The 22,812-nt window shown below is 35.9% G+C and overlaps 1 protein-coding gene across 1 annotated transcript in view; it reads left to right on the plus strand.

Annotated features, from left to right (window-relative positions):
- kalrna (kalirin RhoGEF kinase a) overlaps positions 1-22,812 on the plus strand; it is a 197,354-nt gene that overhangs the window by 82,154 nt on the left and 92,388 nt on the right. Inside the window, exons 9-18 of the mRNA XM_030124714.1 lie at positions 468-590; positions 1,441-1,632; positions 4,540-4,671; positions 7,174-7,272; positions 7,473-7,604; positions 11,631-11,753; positions 17,829-18,020; positions 18,888-19,057; positions 20,437-20,611; positions 21,565-21,817. Coding sequence (XP_029980574.1) covers positions 468-590; positions 1,441-1,632; positions 4,540-4,671; positions 7,174-7,272; positions 7,473-7,604; positions 11,631-11,753; positions 17,829-18,020; positions 18,888-19,057; positions 20,437-20,611; positions 21,565-21,817 — 1,591 coding nt within the window. The remainder of the gene's footprint in view (positions 1-467; positions 591-1,440; positions 1,633-4,539; positions 4,672-7,173; positions 7,273-7,472; positions 7,605-11,630; positions 11,754-17,828; positions 18,021-18,887; positions 19,058-20,436; positions 20,612-21,564; positions 21,818-22,812) is intronic.

Consider the following 22,812-nt stretch of genomic DNA (forward strand, 5'->3'; position numbering starts at 1 on the left):
TTTAGTTCAGGTTCCATATTCACACCAATATGATCTCAAGTGGGTCAGACCAGTAAAATAATAACAGAATAACCTGTAAATAATGAGTGCAAAAACTATTAATTCTTCTCTTTTGGAGTTTGGAACTAAAATAAGAACAATTTCTATTTCTTCTATCATATCTCAGCTTATTATTAACACAAATTACAGATCACATCAATCTTGTGTCTGTGAAAAAAGTAAATAATGAAAATGTAATTCTAATGAATGAAAATTTTTGCACCAACAAACTATCCTTGGAAAAAATATGAATATCATGAACAACCTGAATTAAGAAAAATAAGTGCAATTTCATCATTTATCATTTATCATTTATTTATGCATTTATAAATATTAACAATATGTCTGGGTTTATCATTTACATCAAATCACTCACATCAGTGTTAAACATTGCCATGTCAATGATGATGCTATTTGTGTTTGTGCAGATGTTCGACTGGATCAGTCACAATAAGGAAGTGTTTCTGCAGAGCCATACAGAGATCGGCCGTGGATACCAGCACGCTGTCGAGCTGCAGACTCAACACAACCACTTCGCCATGAACTCCATGGTAACGAACGCCCTCGTATTCTGTAGCCCCCCTTTTAGACGTTAACATTAGGGTCTGGACCACAATAGAGCCAAACTATACCTTTAACCCTTAGATGCATAAGTGGTCAAAATGGCTTGGTGAGGTTGTTTTCTTTCAATATCTTTGCAATGAAAAGTTATTATTTCCTACTCCAGGTATTCCTCAAAATCATATTATCGGCATCATGCCATTTAAATTTTTAACTTACCTTTTATAGATTTTATGTATTTGTAGTTTTGGTATTACTACCCCAGGCTTCCATAGGTGGGCCAAAATGACCCGCATTCATTTACAATGGAATTATATCTGAACCTTTGATTCATGTCAATAGCAAAAGGACTCACTCACTAAATGGATGGTGACATTGTTCTACTGCTGTTATATACAATATATTATATGCTATATATACTTTGAAAAGACATGATACCATTTCTTGCTTTGAAATAATAATAATAATGATAATAATAATAATAATAATAATAATGATGGATTTGACACTGCAAGTCACTCAAAGTGCTTGCTTTACTTTTTACACTTTTTTTTACATTTTGTGAGGCAAAAATCTGCTGAAAGCCAGAGATTTAATAAAGAAACACAATGAAAAACCCAGTTTCCAATTCAAATTAACAACTATTTTTCACAGTTTTTCATGTGATGTTGAAAAACTGGTCTGTTGAAAATCACTGGTTTAATTAATTCCATAAATTCAATCTCAAAGGACTTTTGAAGCAATTCATCAAAACCCAACAAACTGCACATTCAGCCAAATATCAACACTAATATTATTGTGACATAAAGGACAATAAGATGTTGTGTTTTGTTTTCCCAGAATGCCTATGTGAACATCAACAGGATCATGTCGGTGGCGAGCCGCCTGGCAGAGGCAGGACACTACGCCTCCACGCAGATCAAACAGATCTCAAGTCAGCTGGACCAGGACTGGAAAAGCTTCGCCGCTGCGCTGGATGAGCGCTCCACCATCCTCGCCATGTCGTCGGTCTTTCACCAGAAGGCGGAGCAGGTGAGACCAGAGATGGAGTAACACATGTAACCATCACAACACAATAATAACTTATATACGAGGGGGGGCTGAAAAGTTCATAGCCTGACTAAGAAGGAGTTATTGCACAGCAATGAAACTTCACATACATTAAATTCAACCTTTCCTGATACTAACTGCATGGTTTCCTTCTAGATAAATCCACACTGGTTAAATAATTTAAGACTTTGAAAAGTAGTACTACAGACATTTTTCAGAAAATGCTTCCTTTTCACTCCTCCCTCATTCTCCCTACCCCTCTTGAATTCAGCTTCCCAGTTTTGCACAGTTGATAAAGCTGGAGCATCATCCCCTATAGCAACCATGTCAGCATGAATGTCCTTAGGGGCTAACCCCTTTTTCTGCAGACATTTGATAAGACCACAGTGCCACGGATGGTTTACGAAATGTGTCTGTTACTACTTTCCAAGTCCTAAATTATTTGTCCAATGTGGGTTTATCTGGAAGGAAACCATGCAGTTAGTATCAGGAGAGGTTGAATGCCAAGTTTCGTTGCTGTGGAATAACTCCGTTTTAGTCAGGCTATGAACTTTTCAGCCCCCCCTCATATGTCATTACTGTGATACATGTTTGTGTCTTTGTCTTCAGGGTTTCTTATCTTGACGTTCTCAGCTAAAACACTTGTTGTAGTGTTGTGTGTTACTGGATTTACTTCTATATTTTGATGTTCATGATCTTTTGACGTGGTTTTAATCTCACCGACCGATTGGCCGTGAGTCATTGTAAAGGCGCTATGTCTGGTGTTGTCTTTGTCGTCATCATCTTCGTTAGCAATTTCTTCAAACATCTTCTCCGACAGATTCTTTTCAAATTTTTTATGTATCTTCCTTAGGACAATGTCTACAAAATTTGTTCACAGATTTTATTTTATTTTATTTTATTTTTTGAGAAATTGTGATTTTTGAATTTTTGACAAATTTTTAAAATATTAAATATGTCCCTTTACTTATGTTTGTCTATATTTTGATGGTTTATAACATGTAAATGGTTAGAGATATCAATATAGTTCCTATTGATCACTGATAGAAGTCATATATGGACTTTGGTTGAATTAGTTGAGTTCTCCTCCAGTGAAAGTACCACCCACTTCTATTAGGAGATTGATCTGCATCCAGACCACAGGACTGGAACATAGAGACAGAACCTGACAACCTCCCACATTCAACTATGAATTGATTCTTAATAGAACATGACGCTGACATACATGGACCTTGGAACTGTTTTGTCTTTTACATTATTTCTGTCTTTCATTGCATCTCTTAGGTTACTTCCATCTTGTTGCATACTTTTCATCTTTACATCTTTTGTGTAATTTTTGTCTTTTGTCATAGTTTTGTCTACCATTGAATCTGTTGTGTCATTTTCATTTTGTTGCATATGTCAAACATAAAGTAAATCCACGAATACCGTCTGGCTTCTTCAACTTTCACGCTACACCAAAAATCAGCCTTTCAACTTCAAAGAAACACAGATTTGATGTTTATTGGGACATTTATTGATATTGTCCAATTGGATCATTTTTATCATGGCAGTATTACGGCCATGTCACTCAGACCTAAACGCTTTCAGATGTTTTTCCTCAGTAATTTGTGAACATGGATGGTAGTGAGAGCAAACCAAAACACAGAATGTTTAAAAATGGGTTTTAATCAGATGGAAGGACTTCAGTTCTCTGTTAAAAGAAAAAACATGTTCCATCCATCATCAGATGCCTTATCGCAAAACGGTCTCTCTGCATCAGACACATGTTCTGAATGTAAAATGTAAATGGGACATTTTTAGTGTCTGATTATATTTAATAGATCAAACTGCTCGACTGCCAGTTCTTGGAAGGTTGACATGGCAACAGATGGGACTGGTTTGATTCCTGCTGGGCCCTTGACATTAGCTACAAGTGTATGTTTGAGAGAGAGAGAAAGAGAGAGAGAGAGAGAGGGATGAAAGATAGAGGGAAAGGAGGGGAGGGCAGAGGAAAGAAAGGATGAAGAGGAAGAGGAAGGAAGAAAGACGACTGGCACCAAAACACAGGGAAGAACTGGAACCAGAACAGAAGTAGAAGGAAAGACTGTAAAGGAACGTCAGTCTTCATTTAGTCACATTAACACAATCACATCACACTGGCACCAAGTAATGTTCATGCTTTAGCTTTGTATTGGTCTGTAGAGGTCTGCATTGGCTGAGGGGGAGGGGTGGAAGTGGGCGGGGCAGAGAGCAGCAGAGTGCAGTCGGTGAGAGAGACATGGAAGATTTTCATTACTTTTTATCAGTGTTTTAACAAGGTTTTAGCAGTGTTTTAGTGGTGAATTCTTGTAAATAATTGTATGTAATAGTGATAGTGCTGTTTGAGTGTTCTACCAGTGTGTTTTAACATGTTTTTGTCAAGTTTTATTCCTGGCTTTTTTTCTGTTTTTTTTTTTTTTTTTTTGTATTGATAAGATGAGATAAGATAAGATGAGAAACATCAGGAAGACAAGAGGAAACACACCTTTTAATTGTAAAAGAAGTAGGATAAGAAGAAAAACATGCAATAAGGGGTATCAAGACAATTTTGATGTAATATTAATCAAAAATTACATCAAAATAAAGAAAATGAGAACAATCTGAGTGCTTTTTCAAGACAAAAACCACATAAAATATCCGTTCCTGTGGATTTTGATACTTTTTTTACTGCCACATCCTTAATTCTAGTAATAAAATGTTTAACCCCAAAAAATGTGAAAATATACAGTTAAAATTAAGTAAATCAACTAATCTTTTAACTAACAAAGTAAATTGTATATACTGTATCTTTAGGGTAATAACGTTAATTACTGCTTTATTGTCAATTTTCTTTATTTCATTTTTTATTTTCTTGCATTTCTTCTCCAGTTCCTTTCAGAGGTGGAGGCGTGGTGTAAAGTCTGCAGCGAGGGTGGGTTACCGTCCGAGATGCAGGAGCTGGAGCTCGCCATCCACCGCCACCAGAGCCTGTATGAGCAGGTGACCCAGGCATACACCGAGGTGAGCAGATACTGGTCAGATAACACCATAAACCCGGACAACCTCAGCAACATGGGCCACCAAAGAGAAAAATGTCTTAAAAAGTCAAAAATTCAGCTTCATCAAACCTGAAAATACACTGATTGTATATTTAGCATATTTTAGAGCATTTCAGCATATTTTTTGTATGTTTTAGTGCATTGTAGTGTATTTGTTGTGTATTTTTTGTGTATATTTAGTATATTTCTGCACATTTTTTAAAAAGTATTTTAAAGCATTTTAGTATATTTTTGGGTGCATTTTTTGTGCATGTTGGCGTATAATAACTATGAGGCCTGTTGGACTGTTGTTAATGTGAATGAAAGGAATGAAATTAGACCAAAGGCCATCAAACCTACACATACCCTGTTTGTGTATTTGGCATATTTTAGAGTATTTCAGCATATTTTTTTGTATATCTTAGTGCATTGCATTGTAGTGTGTTTTTGTGTATTTTAGTGTAATTTATGTTTATTTTAGAATTTATTTATTTTTTTATATTTTAGTACATTTTAGTGTATTTTAATGTATTTTACAAAAGTTTTTTTTATATATTAGTAGATTTTAGTGTGATTTAAAGTACTTTTTGTGTATTTAAGTGTATTTGTGCATATATTTTATATATTTTAGTGCATTGTAGTGTATTTTTTGTGTACTTTAGTGTATTTTTTGGGCATGTTGGTGTATATTAACTATGAGGCCTGGACTTTGGAAGGTCTGAAATTTGACCAAAGACGCTTTGAAAAATGTCTTGAAAAGTCAGCTTCATGGAACCTGCAGATACCCTGGTGTATATTTATTTATGCAGTAATGATGCATTGTCACGCTCATGTTTTCCAGGATTTTTTCTGTACAGCCCTGACAGAATATACCAACATTATGTGTAGACATGTAGTCATGGAGGAGCGGCGCTGCTATATTTGATGTAAAAATAGAAGCAGGGATGTGGATGAAGTGGGGGGTCCGTCCTCTGGGTGATGTCAGTGCTGTTGTGTGATGGCTCTGCTGTGGTTAGATTCTGCTTCTGCTGCTTCTGCTGTTGTCACCGTCCTCCACCACTGTCTGAAAACTACCTAAATTTAGTGTGGGAATGCTTCTGCTCTTCCCTGCTGAAGTCTGCTGGTTTATCTTTAGACACGTTGTTGCACTGTTCGCCCAGTTCATGCTAATCTTTGAATAGATAAGTCCATATATACACTCACATAAAGCTCTGGGCACAGGTTCAGCCCTAGCTGGTTGGACTTGGAGAGTCCAGACACCAGTGTTTCCTGTAAAAGTGACACTCAGGCTGCCAACGGTTTTGTTTTTGGCGCTCTGGTGTCTGGATGGGGTGAAAATATGATATAGCTCTGGTGCTTTAACCCTTTAACCCCTGAGATATGATTCCAGGTGAATGTGCTGCTGTGAATTATCATCTGTTTCAGGTTCATTAAAGCTGCCGTGAGTATGTGCTTGTGTTCCTTTTCTTCAGTGGTTTTGTTTTACTGTGTGTTTTAGCGTGGAATAACAGAAAAAGCCAAAGAGAGGAACTGAAGTTTGACAGGCTTTTACTAAATGAGGCACTCAGAATGTACATCAATAAGAGATTTAGGACGTTGAACATGAACTATGAACTGGAACACAATGAACAACAACAAGGACTTGAATTTGGGCCCAGTAGTTTTTGTTTTGGGCTCTTTTTTTCTAAATCAGTCCAGCTGCTTTTTGACACCTGGTTGAACTCTAAAAAACAGTTACATGGTCAAAACTCAGTAAAAACACAGTAAAAAAAAAAAAAAGGAAAATCACCACAACACTGGAAACAACAGTGAAAACAAAAAAACACAAGGAAAATGGTGTTTAAAAAAAAAAAAAAAAGCCTGAACTGTCGATTTTTATAACAAGTCTGTCTCACTCACTGCTCTGTGTTTTACCCCCCATTACACAGGTGGTGGGGGGTGAACTGAGCATGCTCAAATTTCTATGGAAAGTGCAAAGTCTATTCTCTCAGCACGTTTTGAAATTTTTCTTATTGAGCAAACAGTAGAACTTTTATGAATACTTAAAATAAATCATACATACAGAACGCTCACCACAGACACGTCAGGGGTTAAAGAGTTAACCCACAAAGACCCAGTGCTACTTTTTTGGCAGTTTCTCTAGTGATTTTTTCTCTTGATTTCATCCTTCTTAATGACTTTTTCAGCAAAATATATCAATAACTGAACATAAAAACAAACCTTATTCATGGTACTTCATTTTTTATTCATTTTATTCATTTTTAGTAATTTTACTATTTGTTTTTGTTCATTTTTTTTACTTATTTTGTTTAGTTTTCTACATTTAGTTGGGTATTTTATGATGCTTTCTTCAATTTCGTTCAGTTTGTGGCTTGTGTGAAACAGCAGTGAAACTAAGCTAATGTCAGTATCACATCCCCTCTGATGTCTGTTATTCTAACTTATTGACTGTTTCCTTGTTATTTTCACCTGTTTCCATGTCCAGGTGAGCCAGGACGGTAAAGCCCTGTTGGACGTCCTCCAGAGGCCTCTAAGTCCTGGAAACTCTGAGTCACTGACGGCAACTGCAAATTACTCCAAAGCAGTGAGTGCCATTGTGTTTATTTGGGGATGCAGGGCTGGGTTTTAAGCCAAGGACATGAGGATTACAACTCAGCCAGAGGAAACGATTGTAAAATGTAAAATATCAGCATGGCTCTGCAGAGAACTTTCCACGTTTTACACTTAGGAGTCTAAACATGCAGAAGCGTTGACTGTTTCGATTGTCATTGTGTTATGTCGCAGGTCCACTGCATCCTGGATGTGGTTCATGAGGTCCTCCATCATCAGCGGCGTCTGGAGAACATTTGGCAGCACCGGAAAGTCCGACTGCACCAGCGACTGCAGCTGTGTGTGTTCCAACAAGATGTCCAACAGGTACACAACAAACACACAACATCCAGATCCACCATATGGACAAAAGTATGTGGACACATTGAATTCAGGTGTTTCTTTTCTAACAGGGGTCTGGGATACAAATATAATAATAATAATAATAATAATAATAATAATAATAAAAATATTGACTAATGTCATAATATAGTTTTATATTGGGATAAATACCATTGCATTGGTTTTTAAACCCATGACTGTTATTCTACCTCTAAATTTACAATATGTTTTTCATGCTCTGTCTGTAAATAATAATTTTCTACCACAACTAGCCATCTACTTTATTCACATCTCACTAAGGAAGAAAAATCTCCCCTTAAACTATAAGGAAATAATGTTGTTTATAAACTAGATGGACATAAATATTGGGACACATCATGTCTACAGCTGTAAGATGTCCTGTTCATGATGTTCTGAGATAAAAACATCAATACTTCAATATTTAGAGGTAGAACATTTAAAACCATAGTCACTGATAAAAAATAAAATGTTTAGAGAAATAAGTAAAACCATCTCAGAGGCAGTTTAGAAGCAAAGATAACAATTTAAACCAAACTAAACCCATGCAAAGATATTTATCCCAATATAATACTATATTCTGACATTAGTCATTATTGTTTGTATTTTGTGTTTGTATGTGTTTGTTAGAAAAGAAACACCTGAATTCAACGTGTCCACAAACTTTTGTCCATATAGTATAGATGAAGACAGAGCGAGTGTGTAGGAGTTAAAAATGGAAAACAGGAAGGAGTGAGGATATGTAATTACTCTTGGGTGTTATCTTTGTTTTCTGTAAATTCCAGCTTTTCAAGAATTTAAAGACGCTTTCAGACTTTGACTGAAACGACCTTGTAGGAGTTTTTTTCTTTCCCACAAGACCAGGATCTTGTGGAACCACAGAGGAGCATGTAATCTTTTATGCAAGCTTGTAATCAAGTGAGGAGACAACAGTGAAGTGTGTGAGATAAACCTGACTAAGCAGAACAGATGAGGATCACTACAACACTAGTCTGCTGTATGAGTGGAAATTCCTGAGATAAAACACTGTTTCTCTGGTCCCATATTTCACAGACTCCAAGGCTGTGTGGGTTTGGAAAGGTGTCAGCCCAGATTCCTGAAGGTTTAGGAGATATTCAGGGGCTTAAGACTTAATATTACAGCTCTGTTTTTTTCTGAAAGATATTTTTAACCGGCACAGACGCTGTCATCAGCAGTGGAGCAGAGTTTTGTGTATTATTTTACTTCCTTAAATGCGATTGTGGGTCTGAATGAATGGATAAAATACCTCTGGCAGCATCGAAACCCCAGGAATCTCAATAAGCAAGTCCAGCCAGTCCACACTTTCTGAAGGGTATTTTTTATTAAGTCCTAATATGGTGTAAAATGAAAAGGAAGACAAAGTGTAACTGATGCAAAGTTATTCAACTGCGAAGCCACAGATCCAGCAGCCGAAGTGTAATATATGTAGACTTGTCATAATACATGTCTACTGTAATCAAAAGATAGAAAAACTAGAAAAGTGAGGCTGAAAGCAGAAAATGTACCAAGTTTAATGGGAGATTTAGAGAAACTTAGAGGTAGAACATTTAAAATCATAGTCATGGATAAAAAAAAAAAAAAAACGTGTGTTGAGAGAAATTAAGTAAAAACCATCTCATTAGTTAGTTTGGCTGAAATTGTTATCTTGCTTCCAAAAATGTCTCAGAGATGGTTTTTACTTAATTTCTCTCAATTCACTCAATTCTTGTTTTTTTTTTTTTTTATCCATGTCTATGATTTGAAATGTTCTACCTCTAAAAATTTAAATATTTATATTGAAATATTGATGTTTATATTTCAAATCATCATGAACAGGACATCTTACAGCTGTAGCCATGATGTGTCCCAATATTTTTGTCCATCTAGTTTATAAACATCAATATTTTCTTTGAACAAAATAATCAACAAAATTAGCAAAAATGAAGAAAATAATCAACAAATTGAACAAAAATGACCAAGGTTATCAACAAATTGAATAAAATAATCAACAAAATTAGCAAAATGAATGAAATAATCAACAAACTGTACAAAAATAAACACAATACAATATAGTTTATACACTATATGGACAAAAATATTGGGACACATGGCTACAGCTGTAAGATGCCCTGTTTATGCTGATTTGACATATAAACATCAATATTTCCTTTAAGTTTAATGGCAGATTTCGAGCAAAATTTAGTAAAAACCATCTCTGAGGCATTTTAGAAGCAAAAATAAGAATTTAAATGAAACTAACCAATGCAATGATATTTATCCCAATTTGAAACTATAATATGACACCTGAATTCAACGTGTCCACATACTTTTGTCCATATAATGAACATAAGTTAAATTAAAAGTGTATTCTTCATATTGTCCTGTATAGTTACAACACCAGTACATGTGTTGCTGTTGACCTATATCTACACTGATAAATACACATATATGACCTACATTCGATGTTTTATGTACATAGGAGTAGCTGTTGTGATACTAGAGGTAAACCGTGGAAGTAGAAGCATTAATAATTATACGAGTCAGAAAATGCAGACTCTTCATTCTGAGTCCTTACAGCTATTGCTACCATAGTAACTTAAATATTACTTTAATAGTTTGCCAAGTTTAGTATTTATGGTTAAAAGAGAAAATGCATAAGAAGTGCATTGCGGTAACTGAAGTCACTGCGTATGTTCTACGTGGATAAATGAGAGGCTCTACAGAGACAGAAACAGGGCATCAGGCCGACTACAAATCTACAAGTGCAAAGACGAACACTTGGAGTTTGGGCGCCATGCAAACATTTATATGTGTCCCAGGAGGCCGAGGGAAAGAGCTGGAGACGTGAAGACAGAGGGGGAAATAGTGAGAGAATAAGAGATCATATCAGTAGGTTATAAATTCTTTGAAAACACAGCTTTGCCAACTGTAATCGTCATGCATCAGCTTCTATGAGACTCCAGAGAGAGACAGAGGAGACCCACACAGGCTCACCGAGGGCAAGAGACACTGGGTTAAAGTGAGAAAAGCAGCGAGGGAGAGAGCGGGCTCATACCCATAGTCTATAAATCAGAGAAAACAGGCTGATTCCAAGCAGAGTTGTAACGCTGCAGGAAATATGTGACCCCAGAGGGAACGATGCACGAGCAACGCCTGACAGAGAACGTATTAGGTGTGTAGTTTTATTTGGCAGATGGTCCGGCCTGTTGTCACCAGGATACCGAGGATGTGTCGTGACCTTTGGTTGACCTCCAGCTGGGTCACCGTTGCATCGACGTCATAGATTACGACGCGTCTCATCTATAAACGCTGCTTCTTAAAGAGTTGGTTGGATTATCTGAAGAGGGTTTTTTTTTTTTCACATGCTTAACTATTTATCACAGGCTGTTTTAGAGAAGCAGACAACAGAAAATAAACAAACCACAAATAAAGAAAGCCACAAATAATCATGTTATATTTACAATATGTTTATATTCTCATTTTCTGGAATAAACAGGTAAATTAGTTTAATGAGTAAGCTTATCTTATCTTATCTTACCTTACCTTACCTTACCTCGCCTTGCCTTGCCTCGTCTTATCTTATCTTAAACCATTTAGTTGAACTGTTGACTTCATAATCAGCCTGAGGTTAAATAAATCAATAACTAACTAATAAATGCAGCCTTTCTTAAAACCATAGAGAACATGTTCCCGTCAGTCTCACAGAACCAAAGCAGTAGAGACAGTTTGATTCATTTCAATATGTAATGACGATAAGGTTATTAAAAAATAAAAGATGAAGCAGAGAATGGAAGCTGACAGGAATCCTGAACTTTGTCTAATCACACAGAATATTCAACACTGTGCTCCTCTGATCTGCAGCGACCTAAATTTCCCCTGATCACGTAGGCTTCTTCTGTTCCATCCTTAATTCATGAGGTTTTAGATCATTTTGTTCTGATGAAAAAAAGGGTGAAGGACCAGGAACAGTAACTGTTGTTCCTCCTCATCCAGGTGATGGACTGGATCGAAAACCACGGAGAGGCTTTCCTCAGTAAACACACCGGCGTTGGCAAATCTCTGCACAGAGCCCGAGCCCTGCAGAAGAGACACGACGACTTCGAAGATGTGGCCCAGGTGAGTCCGATCACCACAGAACATAAAAATAGTTCTAATGTCCCTGTGTGTCACCGTCATGTTCTATCAAGAATTAATCACCAGTTGAATTTGTGAGGTTGTCAGGTTCTGTCTCTATGTTCCAGTCCTGTGGTCTGGATGCAGGAGATCAATCTCCCAGTAGAAGTGGGTGGTACTTTCACTGGAGAAGAACTCAACTAATTCAAAGTCCATATATGACTTCCTATCAGTGATCAATAAGAACTATATTGATATCTGTAACCATTTGCATGTTATAAACCATCAAAATATGGACCATTATAAGTAAAGGCACATTTTTAATATTTAAAAAAATTGTCAAAAATGAAAAAAAAAAAAAAAAAAAGGTTTATATCCTGGTAATTTGAAGATTACATAAAATCAACTAATATTTGTAGATTTAAGCATATTATTGGCAAAAACAGGAAAACATAAACCTCTCATGGGGAAACATCAAGAGTAACACCAAGAGTCAGTCTATGGCTGTCTGAGCTATCTACAACTCTCCCATTAGAGAGAATAGCTTACACAATAAAACATTGACAGCATGGTTTCCATCAGATCTGAGAGCCCATCACTGAGTACATAACACATATGATGTGGACATGTAAACAGTGTTCAGTTCTACAGAAATGTTCTTATTTAACCCATAAAATTGACTAAAATAGAAGGTAACTTACTAACCTGGAATTTGACCTGTTTTGATTTATTAGTTCAACTCATGTAATTGTGTTTTCTTTGGTTATGGAGTGAAAACAAAAGAACGTTGGTTAAAAAAAAGCCAATAGTAAAGAGTAAAAACCCCTGTACGTGTTGAACGTAACGGTTAAAGCTGCTGCGTCCATGTCTCCAAATAAAACACAGAAAATTCCACTCCACTATGAAAATGCAGATGACTACGTTTGTATTTATCAGATGTTTATTTACTCGCCTCACACACATCTGTAAGTAATCTGCCCTGATTAATCCCAAATTTACCAAACCATCCTGTCCGATGGTGGTGCAGACATGCCTCTGCATAACCATGTATGGTCACAGATCTGCAGAAGACGTTATCTCTCTTCCCAGTCTGAGCTCTTTACCATTAAACATGTTTGAATCACATTTGAAGGAATTAGGATCTTAAAGCGTCAGGAGACTGGACTTGATTTCTTGCATATTTTTAATTATATTTATACATTTTTCTGCAGCATTGAGTGACCCACAGGAACAGGATGCCTCTTATATTTGAAGATTTTCTGTGTGAGATTTGCATGTACTTATGTACTTATGTGAAGTTTGTGTCGGAGTCGGTGTTATGCTAACTCCAACACCAAGCTAATCCATAGTGACAGCTACAATATAATGATTCACAAAAGTTAAGGGTTAGTTCACTTAATTACCCTCCTAGGGCAGTGGATTAACCCTACAAGGACTACCATTACAACAGGCCTAGATTTCTTTGTTTTTATTTTCCAATAAAAGTGTAGGGAAATGTCTATTTTGCCAATTCTTTTGCATCTTTTTTCAGGAAGACCTTCACTTTCAATCTCATACCATTATTATATGTAATAAATGCTTAAAACAGCACGTGATGGCAAAACATAAACAAAAGGACTTGAATTATTATCTTGTTTATTATGAAAAACAACTGTAAATATTCAGAACAAAACTTTATGAGATTATAAAAATAAACTTTCAACCATTTTCCATGTGCTCAGACATTTTAGTTTGTTTAGATCATTCTGTGTCCAAGTTACAGCTTCTTAGTTTTAGTTCTTTATAGTAATTTTGATCCTGTGTGATAGTCTGTGTTCCCTTTCTGTCTAGTTGTAAACAGAGCCCTCATTCACAGACAAAAACATCCATCATCTGCTTCTTTTACAGACATTGCATATCTTTATGCCCTGGATAGCTCTGCATATAGCACTATCATTATTATGTACAATTATTTACAAGAATTCACTGCAAAAACATCACTAAAACATCACTAAAGTGCTGATAAAAGTAATGGTTGTAATGAGTTATATAGCACCGAATACTCCAAATCTTGGCTTTCAGATGACGTGTGAATTTTGTCAATAGCGTAAACGGTTCAAGAGTTATGGTAATCTGAATGCAATGAATGCGGAAAGAGCAAAATGTGGCGCCGGAGACACAACACAGATCAAAATCCGTGTATTTGCAGATATATCAGATGGTATTTATGTTCTTGCCCATATCGTGGAACTTTTATCATCACATTTGTTCTCATTCACACATTTTGTGATGAATATTTGTTTGTTTCTCTGGCACAAACAGAAAAAAAAATTAACAACTAAAGCAGTATAAACAGCCCTCGGTGTATCCCTTCTGTTTGTATCAGTGCAGTTTTAGTTCAGTGATAATCCCATAAAAGAGTGAGAGTTAATCCTATTTTACAAAAGTGTGTAGCTGTGTAATCTGATGTTTATTTTCTGGATTAGTATTAGCCCTTATAACCTGCTACAGACTGACTTTATTTGGGTCAGACGAGCTCCATTTCCCATAAAAGTTTGATTAGACTTTCTAATATTTTACTGATGGACCAACGATGGATGAACACTCCACATACACTATATGGACAAAAGTATGTGGACACGTTGAATTCAGGTGTTTCTTTTCTAACAGGGGTCTGGGATGCAAAACAATAATGACAACTGTGATAATATAGTTTTATATTGGGATAAATATTATTGCTTTGGTTAGTTTGATTTAAATTATTATCTTTGTTTCCAAAATGCCTCAGAGATGATTTTTACTGAATTTGTCTCAACACTATTTTTTTTTTTTATCCTTGACTATGATTTTAAATGTTCTACCTCTAAATTTCTACAATATTTTTCATGCTCTGACTGTAAATAATAATTTTCTACCACAACTAACCATCTACTTTCTTCACATCTCAGTGAGGAAGAAAAATCTCCCATTAAACTTTATGGAAATACTGATGTTTTTTTGTTTTTTTTAAATCTCAAATCATCATGAACGGGACATCTTACAGCTGTAGACATGATGTGTCCCAACACTTTAGTCCATATACTTTATAAACATCAATATTTCCTTTGAACAAAATGATCAACAAAATTAGTAAAATGAACAAAATAATCAACAAAATCAGCAAAAATGAACAAAATAATCAACAAATTCAATAAAACAATCAACAAACTTGCAAAAAAGTCAACAAATGCAACAAATATAGTTCATAAATTATATGGATAAAAGTGTCATCATGTCTACCTACAGCTGTAAGATATCCTGTTCATGCTGATTTGACATAAAAACATAAATATTTCCTTATAGATAATGGGATATTTTGAGAGAAATTAAGTGAAATCCATCTCTGAGGCATCTTTTAAGCAAGGAAAGCTCCATCGACTCCAACTTTCTCCCAGTGGTGTACCTCTCTGGGTCAATTGGCAGCATTTGAAAGATTATCTTATAGACTGTTAAATAGAGGGTGTCCCATAAGTCTCCATACATAGGAGACATAATACATATGGTTCTAACATGTATTTCTTTACATTTCTTCTTTATAGTTCTTCAGCAGTGGAGGACACACATTGAAATGTGTTCCTGACAAAATGGCAGTCATATAGAGCATATTATATAAATAAAAATGGTTTATGTCAAGAAACGTTTATTTTTCCTATGTATGGAGACTTATGGGACACCCTGTAGAATAGATGATTATAATGGCAAATGGGCCCGCTACTTCTCCTACACAGGTCAATGACGTTTCCAGCTCAAGAATGTAAAGTGGACTTAGTGATAAGTAATGACTGTTGTAACCATGTATATGTGTATTATTGGCATCGTCTTTATTATTATTATTTTTATTATTATTATTATTATTATTATTATTATTATTATTTATGTTTCATCTGGTCGGAGATTGTCCACATGTCTTCACTATACTGGCATTGATAACTGGCATAAGGTGTGGAAATGTATAGCATGTATGGCCTTAAAACCTTTTTTTTTTTTTTTACTATTATTTTGCCCTTTTTATTTTATATATATATATATATATAAGAAAAATTCAATGAAGATAATGGGATATTTTTAGAGAAATTAAGTGAACTCCATCTCTGAGGCATCTTTTAAGCAAAGATAACAATTTAAACCAAACTAACCAATGCAATGATATTTATCCCAATATAAAAATATAATATGACATTTCTCATTATTGTTTTGTATCCCAGACCCCTGTTAGAAAAGAAACACCTGAATTCAACGTGTACACATACTTTTGTCCAAATAGTGTAATTCCTCATTAATTAATTCCACCATTCTGAGGTGACGATACTGATTCCATGGTCCTGTCATCTCCCTGCTTTAATCCCCATCCTGAACCGAACCAGTCATGCAGAAAACAGTGATAATCTCCTGTTTTTATAATCTTTATCTTCTGACTAATCCCTCAAACATCCTACTGTAGGCTTTCACCCAAATACCCTTATTTGTATTCTTGAATAATTAAAAATCTGACTCCTTTTCTTCAGTTCATGCCCATATAAATCCCCCCCCCACACACACACACACACACACACACACAACCACCCACCCACTGACCCACACGCACACACATACACACACACACACATGTTCACCCCTAAATATCTTGGATGTAATTTCCTGGAGTGAAATATTCCCGTGGTAATCTCTCATACTTAACAGAAGGGGCCGACACTAATCCACTTTGTCCCCCTGATCAATGCACAGAGCTTTAACATTCAGACAGGATTTAGTCCTTTTTAAAGGGAGAAACAGGAAAGAAAAGGTGAAAAACCACAGAAACAGGAATTAACATTTTAATACAACATGATCTTCAGTATGTGTGTTTCTGAACTGAGATCCATGTCGAGTGATTATTTTAGGTGTAAATTTAAGCCATATGTGGGCAATAATAATTCTTCTACATAATAATGACTGATGGAATTTTTGCCACAATCCTGCGATGACAAATAAATGGTTCACAACCTGGAGCCACAAAATACCAGGTTAGGATGAAGTGTGAACTGATGAGGATGAGTCATCGTACAGGAGATGATGGGGATTAAAACAAAAATGTAGTCTGAGAAACCAGTGGAAATAAGAAATATGTGCAATAAGTGATTAAACCTAGTGCTCAATAGAGACTCATGTGTTGTCACTTACACAAAAAACAAATACATATTTTTTCTCTACATTGTTCCTCTAATCTACACTGCTTTTTCTATAATCAACATTTACCTGAAACATCACATGTATGTCATAAAGGTCAAGTGAAGTTTATTTCTGTAGAGCATTTACAACAACACAAAGTGCCCAAGGTGCTGTACAGAGATGTAGGTAAAAATACAAGATAAAATAAAACTGGTAAAAAATATATACAGATATACAAGATAAGATATACTAAAACTGATAAAACAGATTCACAGTAACAGGATAAATAGTATCTAAAAACACAACCAGACGATAAAACAAATAAGTCACACATTTGTATTAAAAGCCAGTGTAAATAGGTGTGTCTTTAATAAAGTTTTAAAATGCTGGGTGGACTGTGCACATCTGATAGGTAGTAGAGGTACAGATAAAGGGGCAGTAATCAGTGTATGACCACTGTCGATTGGCAGTTTTGGTCGAATCTATTAGAATAAAAATACACAACCACAACACTTAAGGTAACGCAACTTTACAACTGAACATGTCGTTGCTGCTTCACTACGTCCAGTATTATCCACAGTTTAGTTTTTGTAAAAAATCACTGAACCTGGTCAAAGGTGATTAAATATGAATAAAAGGAGGAGTGTGTCTGAAAATGAAATGATTTTAACTTAATGGACAACAGTGTTTTTGTACCTGCTTGTACAACACATGGCTACAGTTCCACTCTCAATATCTGTGGATCATCTGCAGTTCCTGTTTTATATCCATGTCGATGCAGGGTTCTCGCGGGGTCGTAAAAAGTGTTAAAAGTCCTGAATTTACAAATCTGCATTTAATACCTTAAAAAAGTCTTTAAAAGGTATTACATTTGATATGATAGGTCTTAAGTTATGTTGCATCTTCTTTCAGAATACATACACGAACGCTGACAAGCTGCTGGAGGCGGCGGAGCAGCTCGCTCAGACCGGAGAATGTGACCCTGAGGAGATCTACAAGGCAGCCAGACACCTGGAGGTCCGGATCCAGGACTTTGTTCGCCGCGTCGAACACAGGAAGCTTCTGCTTGACATGTCGGTGTCTTTCCATACACACACCAAGGAGGTAAGACACACAACCACTCAACAACAACAGCCCCTCCAGTGGGTTTTATTCTGATCAGTTAAAGGGATCACATAGGGATCAGGGATGGTAAACTCATTTTGGTTCAGGTTCCACATTCAGACCAATATGATCTAACTGGATCTTCCTGGACTGGACCAGTAAAATAATAACATAATAACCTATAAGTATTAATTTTATCCAAATGTTTTTTTCAGTAAAATTGTATTATGAAAATGTGAATAACATGAACAACTTGAAATTTCTTAAGAAAAATAAGTGTGGTTTTAACAATATCATCTCAGTTTATCCTTTACACATGTACATTACAACTACAAATAAACAAAACTTTTAGTAACAGACAGAATATTGGCAAAATTGCACATATTAAGGATTCTAAGTATGAATAAATGTTTACATTTACAAACTATCCAAACAAAAATGATGTGAATAACCTGAAAAAAGTGCTAATTCTTAAGAAAAATAAGTCAAATTTCAATAATATTATGCCTCATCTCATCATTTATACATATGCATTACAGATCAGATCTACAAAAGCACAAAACATTTAATAACAGGCAGAATACAGGTAAAATTACACTTAATTTGTTTAAGGTATTTCATGTCGTTCATATTTGTTCAGGTTATTCCCATTTTACTGTTAAAGGATTGTTTGTAAATGTAAATATGTAATTCTACTATTTTCAGAATTACTATTTACAAGAAGAAAATTTGTAATTGTCGTTATTTGTAGGTTATTATGATATTATTTGACTTTACCAAACCCATAAATACACCAGAGAACAGCTACAGAATAGATGAGCACTGGACATGAAAGGGTTAATGACTGTCATCTCCATCTGTGTCCAGCTGTGGTCCTGGATGGAGGAGCTTCAGAAGCAGCTCCTGGACGACGTGGTCTGTGACTCGGTGGACTCGGTTCAAACTCTGATCCAGCAGTTCCAGCAGCAGCAGACCGCCACCCTGGAAGCAACACTCAATGTCATTAAAGAGGGGGAGGAGTTAATCCAACAGCTCAGGTAATAACGAAAACATCCATATTCTGAGACCCAGAGGCGTTAATACGCAGACAGATTATCACATTAATATTTAGAAAGTGCAGCTCTAGTCATAATACTCAAAGCTTTAATGTCATAAAAGGTCATGTTATCATCGAAAAGGTCCATTTAAGGAGTTTTTCTAGTTCTGTTGGAGATGATTTTACTCTTTTCTGTCATTATTTTTTGTCTCTAATGGATATACTGCTCCTTTATTGTACATTAATTAGAAAAAACAATGTCATTTTCACTGAATTTCTTTAGGTATGAACATAGATCTGAAAGTGTTTGATTTCTGCTGTTTGTATTTAGTTGTAGTGCCTTTTGTGATTACATTGTGGCTATTGTGAAGGCGCCGTGTCCAGCGTCATCTTTGTCGCCTTTGTAGCCTTTGTTGCCATCGTCTTCATTAGCAATTTCTTCAAACTCTGACCAGATTACTTGGATTAGTCGGATTCATTTCAAATTGTATATGTGTCTTCCTTGGGACAATGTCTACAAAGTTCGTTCACAATTTTAAGAAATTTTGATTTTTGAATTTTTTTCCAAATCTTTGAAATACTAAAAATGTGCCTTTCCTTATAATGGTCCATATTTTGATGGTTGATAACATGTAAACGGTTACAGATATCAATATATTTACTATTCATCACTGATAGGAAGTCATATATGGACTTTCATTTGGGTCCATGACATTTGACCTTGAGTGACCTTGAAGGATCAAGCTCAAGGTCACCATTGTCTAGATTTCAACATTCTTCTTCAAAACTCCGGGTTGGATTCATTTCAAATTTTTTATGTATCTTCCTTGGGGCATTGTCTGCAAAGTTTGTTCACAGTTCTGTGAAATTTTGATTTTTGACAAATTTTTCAAATGTGCCTTTACTTATAATGGTCCATATTTTGATGGTTTGTAGCATTTAAATGGTTAGAGATATCAATATAGTTACTGTTGATCACTGATAGAAGTCTTATATGGACTTTGATAAAATTAGTTAAGTTCTCCTCCGGTGAAAGTGTCATGGAGGCGTAAATGACAAAGAAATTCGTGGAGAATGGATTTGCAGTCAATCAAGCGATCCTTTATTGTGCACAAGTAAAAATTCATACAGACAGAGCTTCGCCCGCTCTCTGTAAGAGTTCCCCACCGAACATTGGGTAGTACCACCCATGTCTATTGGAAGATTGATCTCCTTCATCCAGACCACAGGACTGGAACATAGAGATAGAACCTGACAACCTCACAAATTCAACTGGGGATTGATTCAGATAGAACATGACACTGACATACAGGGACATTGGAACTGTTTTTTTTCCAGGTGATTATGGGTTAATTCCTCCATCTTTGTCCCTACCTTTAGAGATGCAGCCATGTCCACCAATAAGACACCACACTGCAGTTCCATCGCTCACATCCAAGGGGTGCTGCAGCAGCTGGACGAGGCCCAGGGTCAGATGGAGGAACTGTTCCACGAACGTAAAATCAAGCTGGACATCTTCCTGCAGCTTCGCATCTTTGAGCAGTATACTATAGAAGTAAGAGAGAGACAGACACTGAGCAATTCTGCACTGACAAACTTGTATTTCTTTATATTAACGTCTAGTTCAAGTTCCACATTCAATCCAACATGATCTCAGCTAGGTCAGACCAGTAAAATAATTGCATAATAACCAATAAATATTGACAATTCCAAATTTTTCTCTTTGTTTTAATGCAAAAAAACATTAAATTATGAAAATATATTTCACTTACAAACTATTCTTTCACAAAAAAGATGTGAATAACCTGGAAAAAGCTGAAATTTTTTAAGTAAAAATAAGTGCAGTTTTAACACTATTCTGCCTCAACGTATCATTTATAAAATTTTGTAGTTTGGATCTAAAATAAGAACAGTTTCTACAATATTACGTCTCCTCTTATTATTAACACAACTTACAGATTGCAGTGGGTCTACAAACACACAAAACATTCAGTAAAAGGCAGAATATTGTTAATTTTCTTTAGACATTTCATTTTGTTCATATTTGTTCAGATTATTCACATTTTATTGTTAAAGGATAGTTTGTAAATGTAAACATTTTCATTTAACTTTCTTTTTTTTTTACACTAAAGGAAAGAGAAAAAAAATGTATTTGTCATTATTTATAGGTTATTATGTTAATACTTTATTGGTCTGATCCACTTTAGATCATATTGGTCTGTATGTGGAACCTGAATTAAAGTGATTTTAACATCATTGATGCTTATATCTTAAGTGTAATTTTTGCATTTCACAAATTCATCCCAGGGGCTGAATTGGACGCTTTGGTGGGCCGATTTTGGCCCACGAGCCATATGTTTGACACCCATGGTGTAAAGTGTCACTGTTTCAGGGACCAGTGTCCTTCAACTCATCTTAGTCAAACATTCACTGTTAGAAGCACCGGAAAATAAAATAAACAAACAGCTCCTCATCCCTGACCACACCCCTCCTTTTCTGTCCGTGCAGGTGACGGCAGAGCTGGACGCCTGGAACGAGGACCTGTCCCGGCAGCTGAACGACGCTGGCCGGTCCGGAGGCGGCAGTGGCAGCAGCAGCGGGGGAAGCAGCGCCTCCTCTGGTGGCACCGAGGACATCGGCCTGGCCGAGCAGAGGCTGAAACGGCACGCAGAGAGGAAGGCCGCCATGAACAACATGACCTATGAAGTGATGCAGCAGGGCCAGGACCTGCACCAGTACATCATGGAGGTCCAGGCCTCAGGTAGGACAGGCTCTGAGGGACGGAAACATGGATATGTAGCGAGGACAGACACAGAATAACCAGGATACAGTTAAAAATCATAATCAGCACTAAATGATTTAACCTACTAACAAACCTTGTGCTTGTAGCAGCCAATTAAAAGTTTTTAATAGAGTTCTGAAACATGCAGACACATCGCACCTTTACAGCAAATTTCAAGATTACTTGATTAGATTAGATTAGATTAGATTAGATTAGACTTCCACAATGGGGAAATTCACTGGTCAAGGCAGCAACAGAATAAAGTGCAAGAAAAATGTGTATGAACAATGATAAATGCATAAGAAAATTGTGAAACTGTAATTTGTGTTGGTACAATAACTCCATAAATAACTCTGTGGGCTATATACATATTTACACAAGAGTAGAATTGTAATATGTAATGAGTCAATATATTAATATATTAGTATTATAGAAATACTTAAATTAATAGATTAATAGAATAAATTAATAGATTGTGCAAATACATTTGAAGTGTGAAGATGAGATATTTTTAGTTTCAGTTTTTTGGTTTCCATGCAGTTCATATTATTAGGTTTTAGCATCTGATGAGTGAATATTTGTGTCCCTTTTAAAATCCTCATTGTTTCTGAGTGAGAAAAATATATTGTACCACATTCACATCTATGTTTACAGTAAAATCCAGACACTTGTACATGATTGAGACAAACTATCATAGAAAAAGGCAGTAAATGTGAAAGATGAAGCAGTGAATGTCATTAAGCGGGACCTGATAGACCATCCTGCTGTGTGTCATTCAGACAGAATTAGGTTAAATAATCACCGCAGCTCAATCCTCTTAAAGATTGGATGTTTGTGGAGGGAGGATCTGCCCCCCACAGTCACATCACAAAAGCTGCTTTAGTGGCAAAAATGATGGATTCACTTAGAAAACTGATCGAGGGAGGTTTGACTGTTCATTACTGTAATACTATGGGATTATTATGGGACTTCTA

Source organism: Sphaeramia orbicularis, chromosome 21, assembly GCF_902148855.1.
Source record: "Sphaeramia orbicularis chromosome 21, fSphaOr1.1, whole genome shotgun sequence".
NCBI lineage: Eukaryota > Metazoa > Chordata > Actinopteri > Kurtiformes > Apogonidae > Sphaeramia > Sphaeramia orbicularis.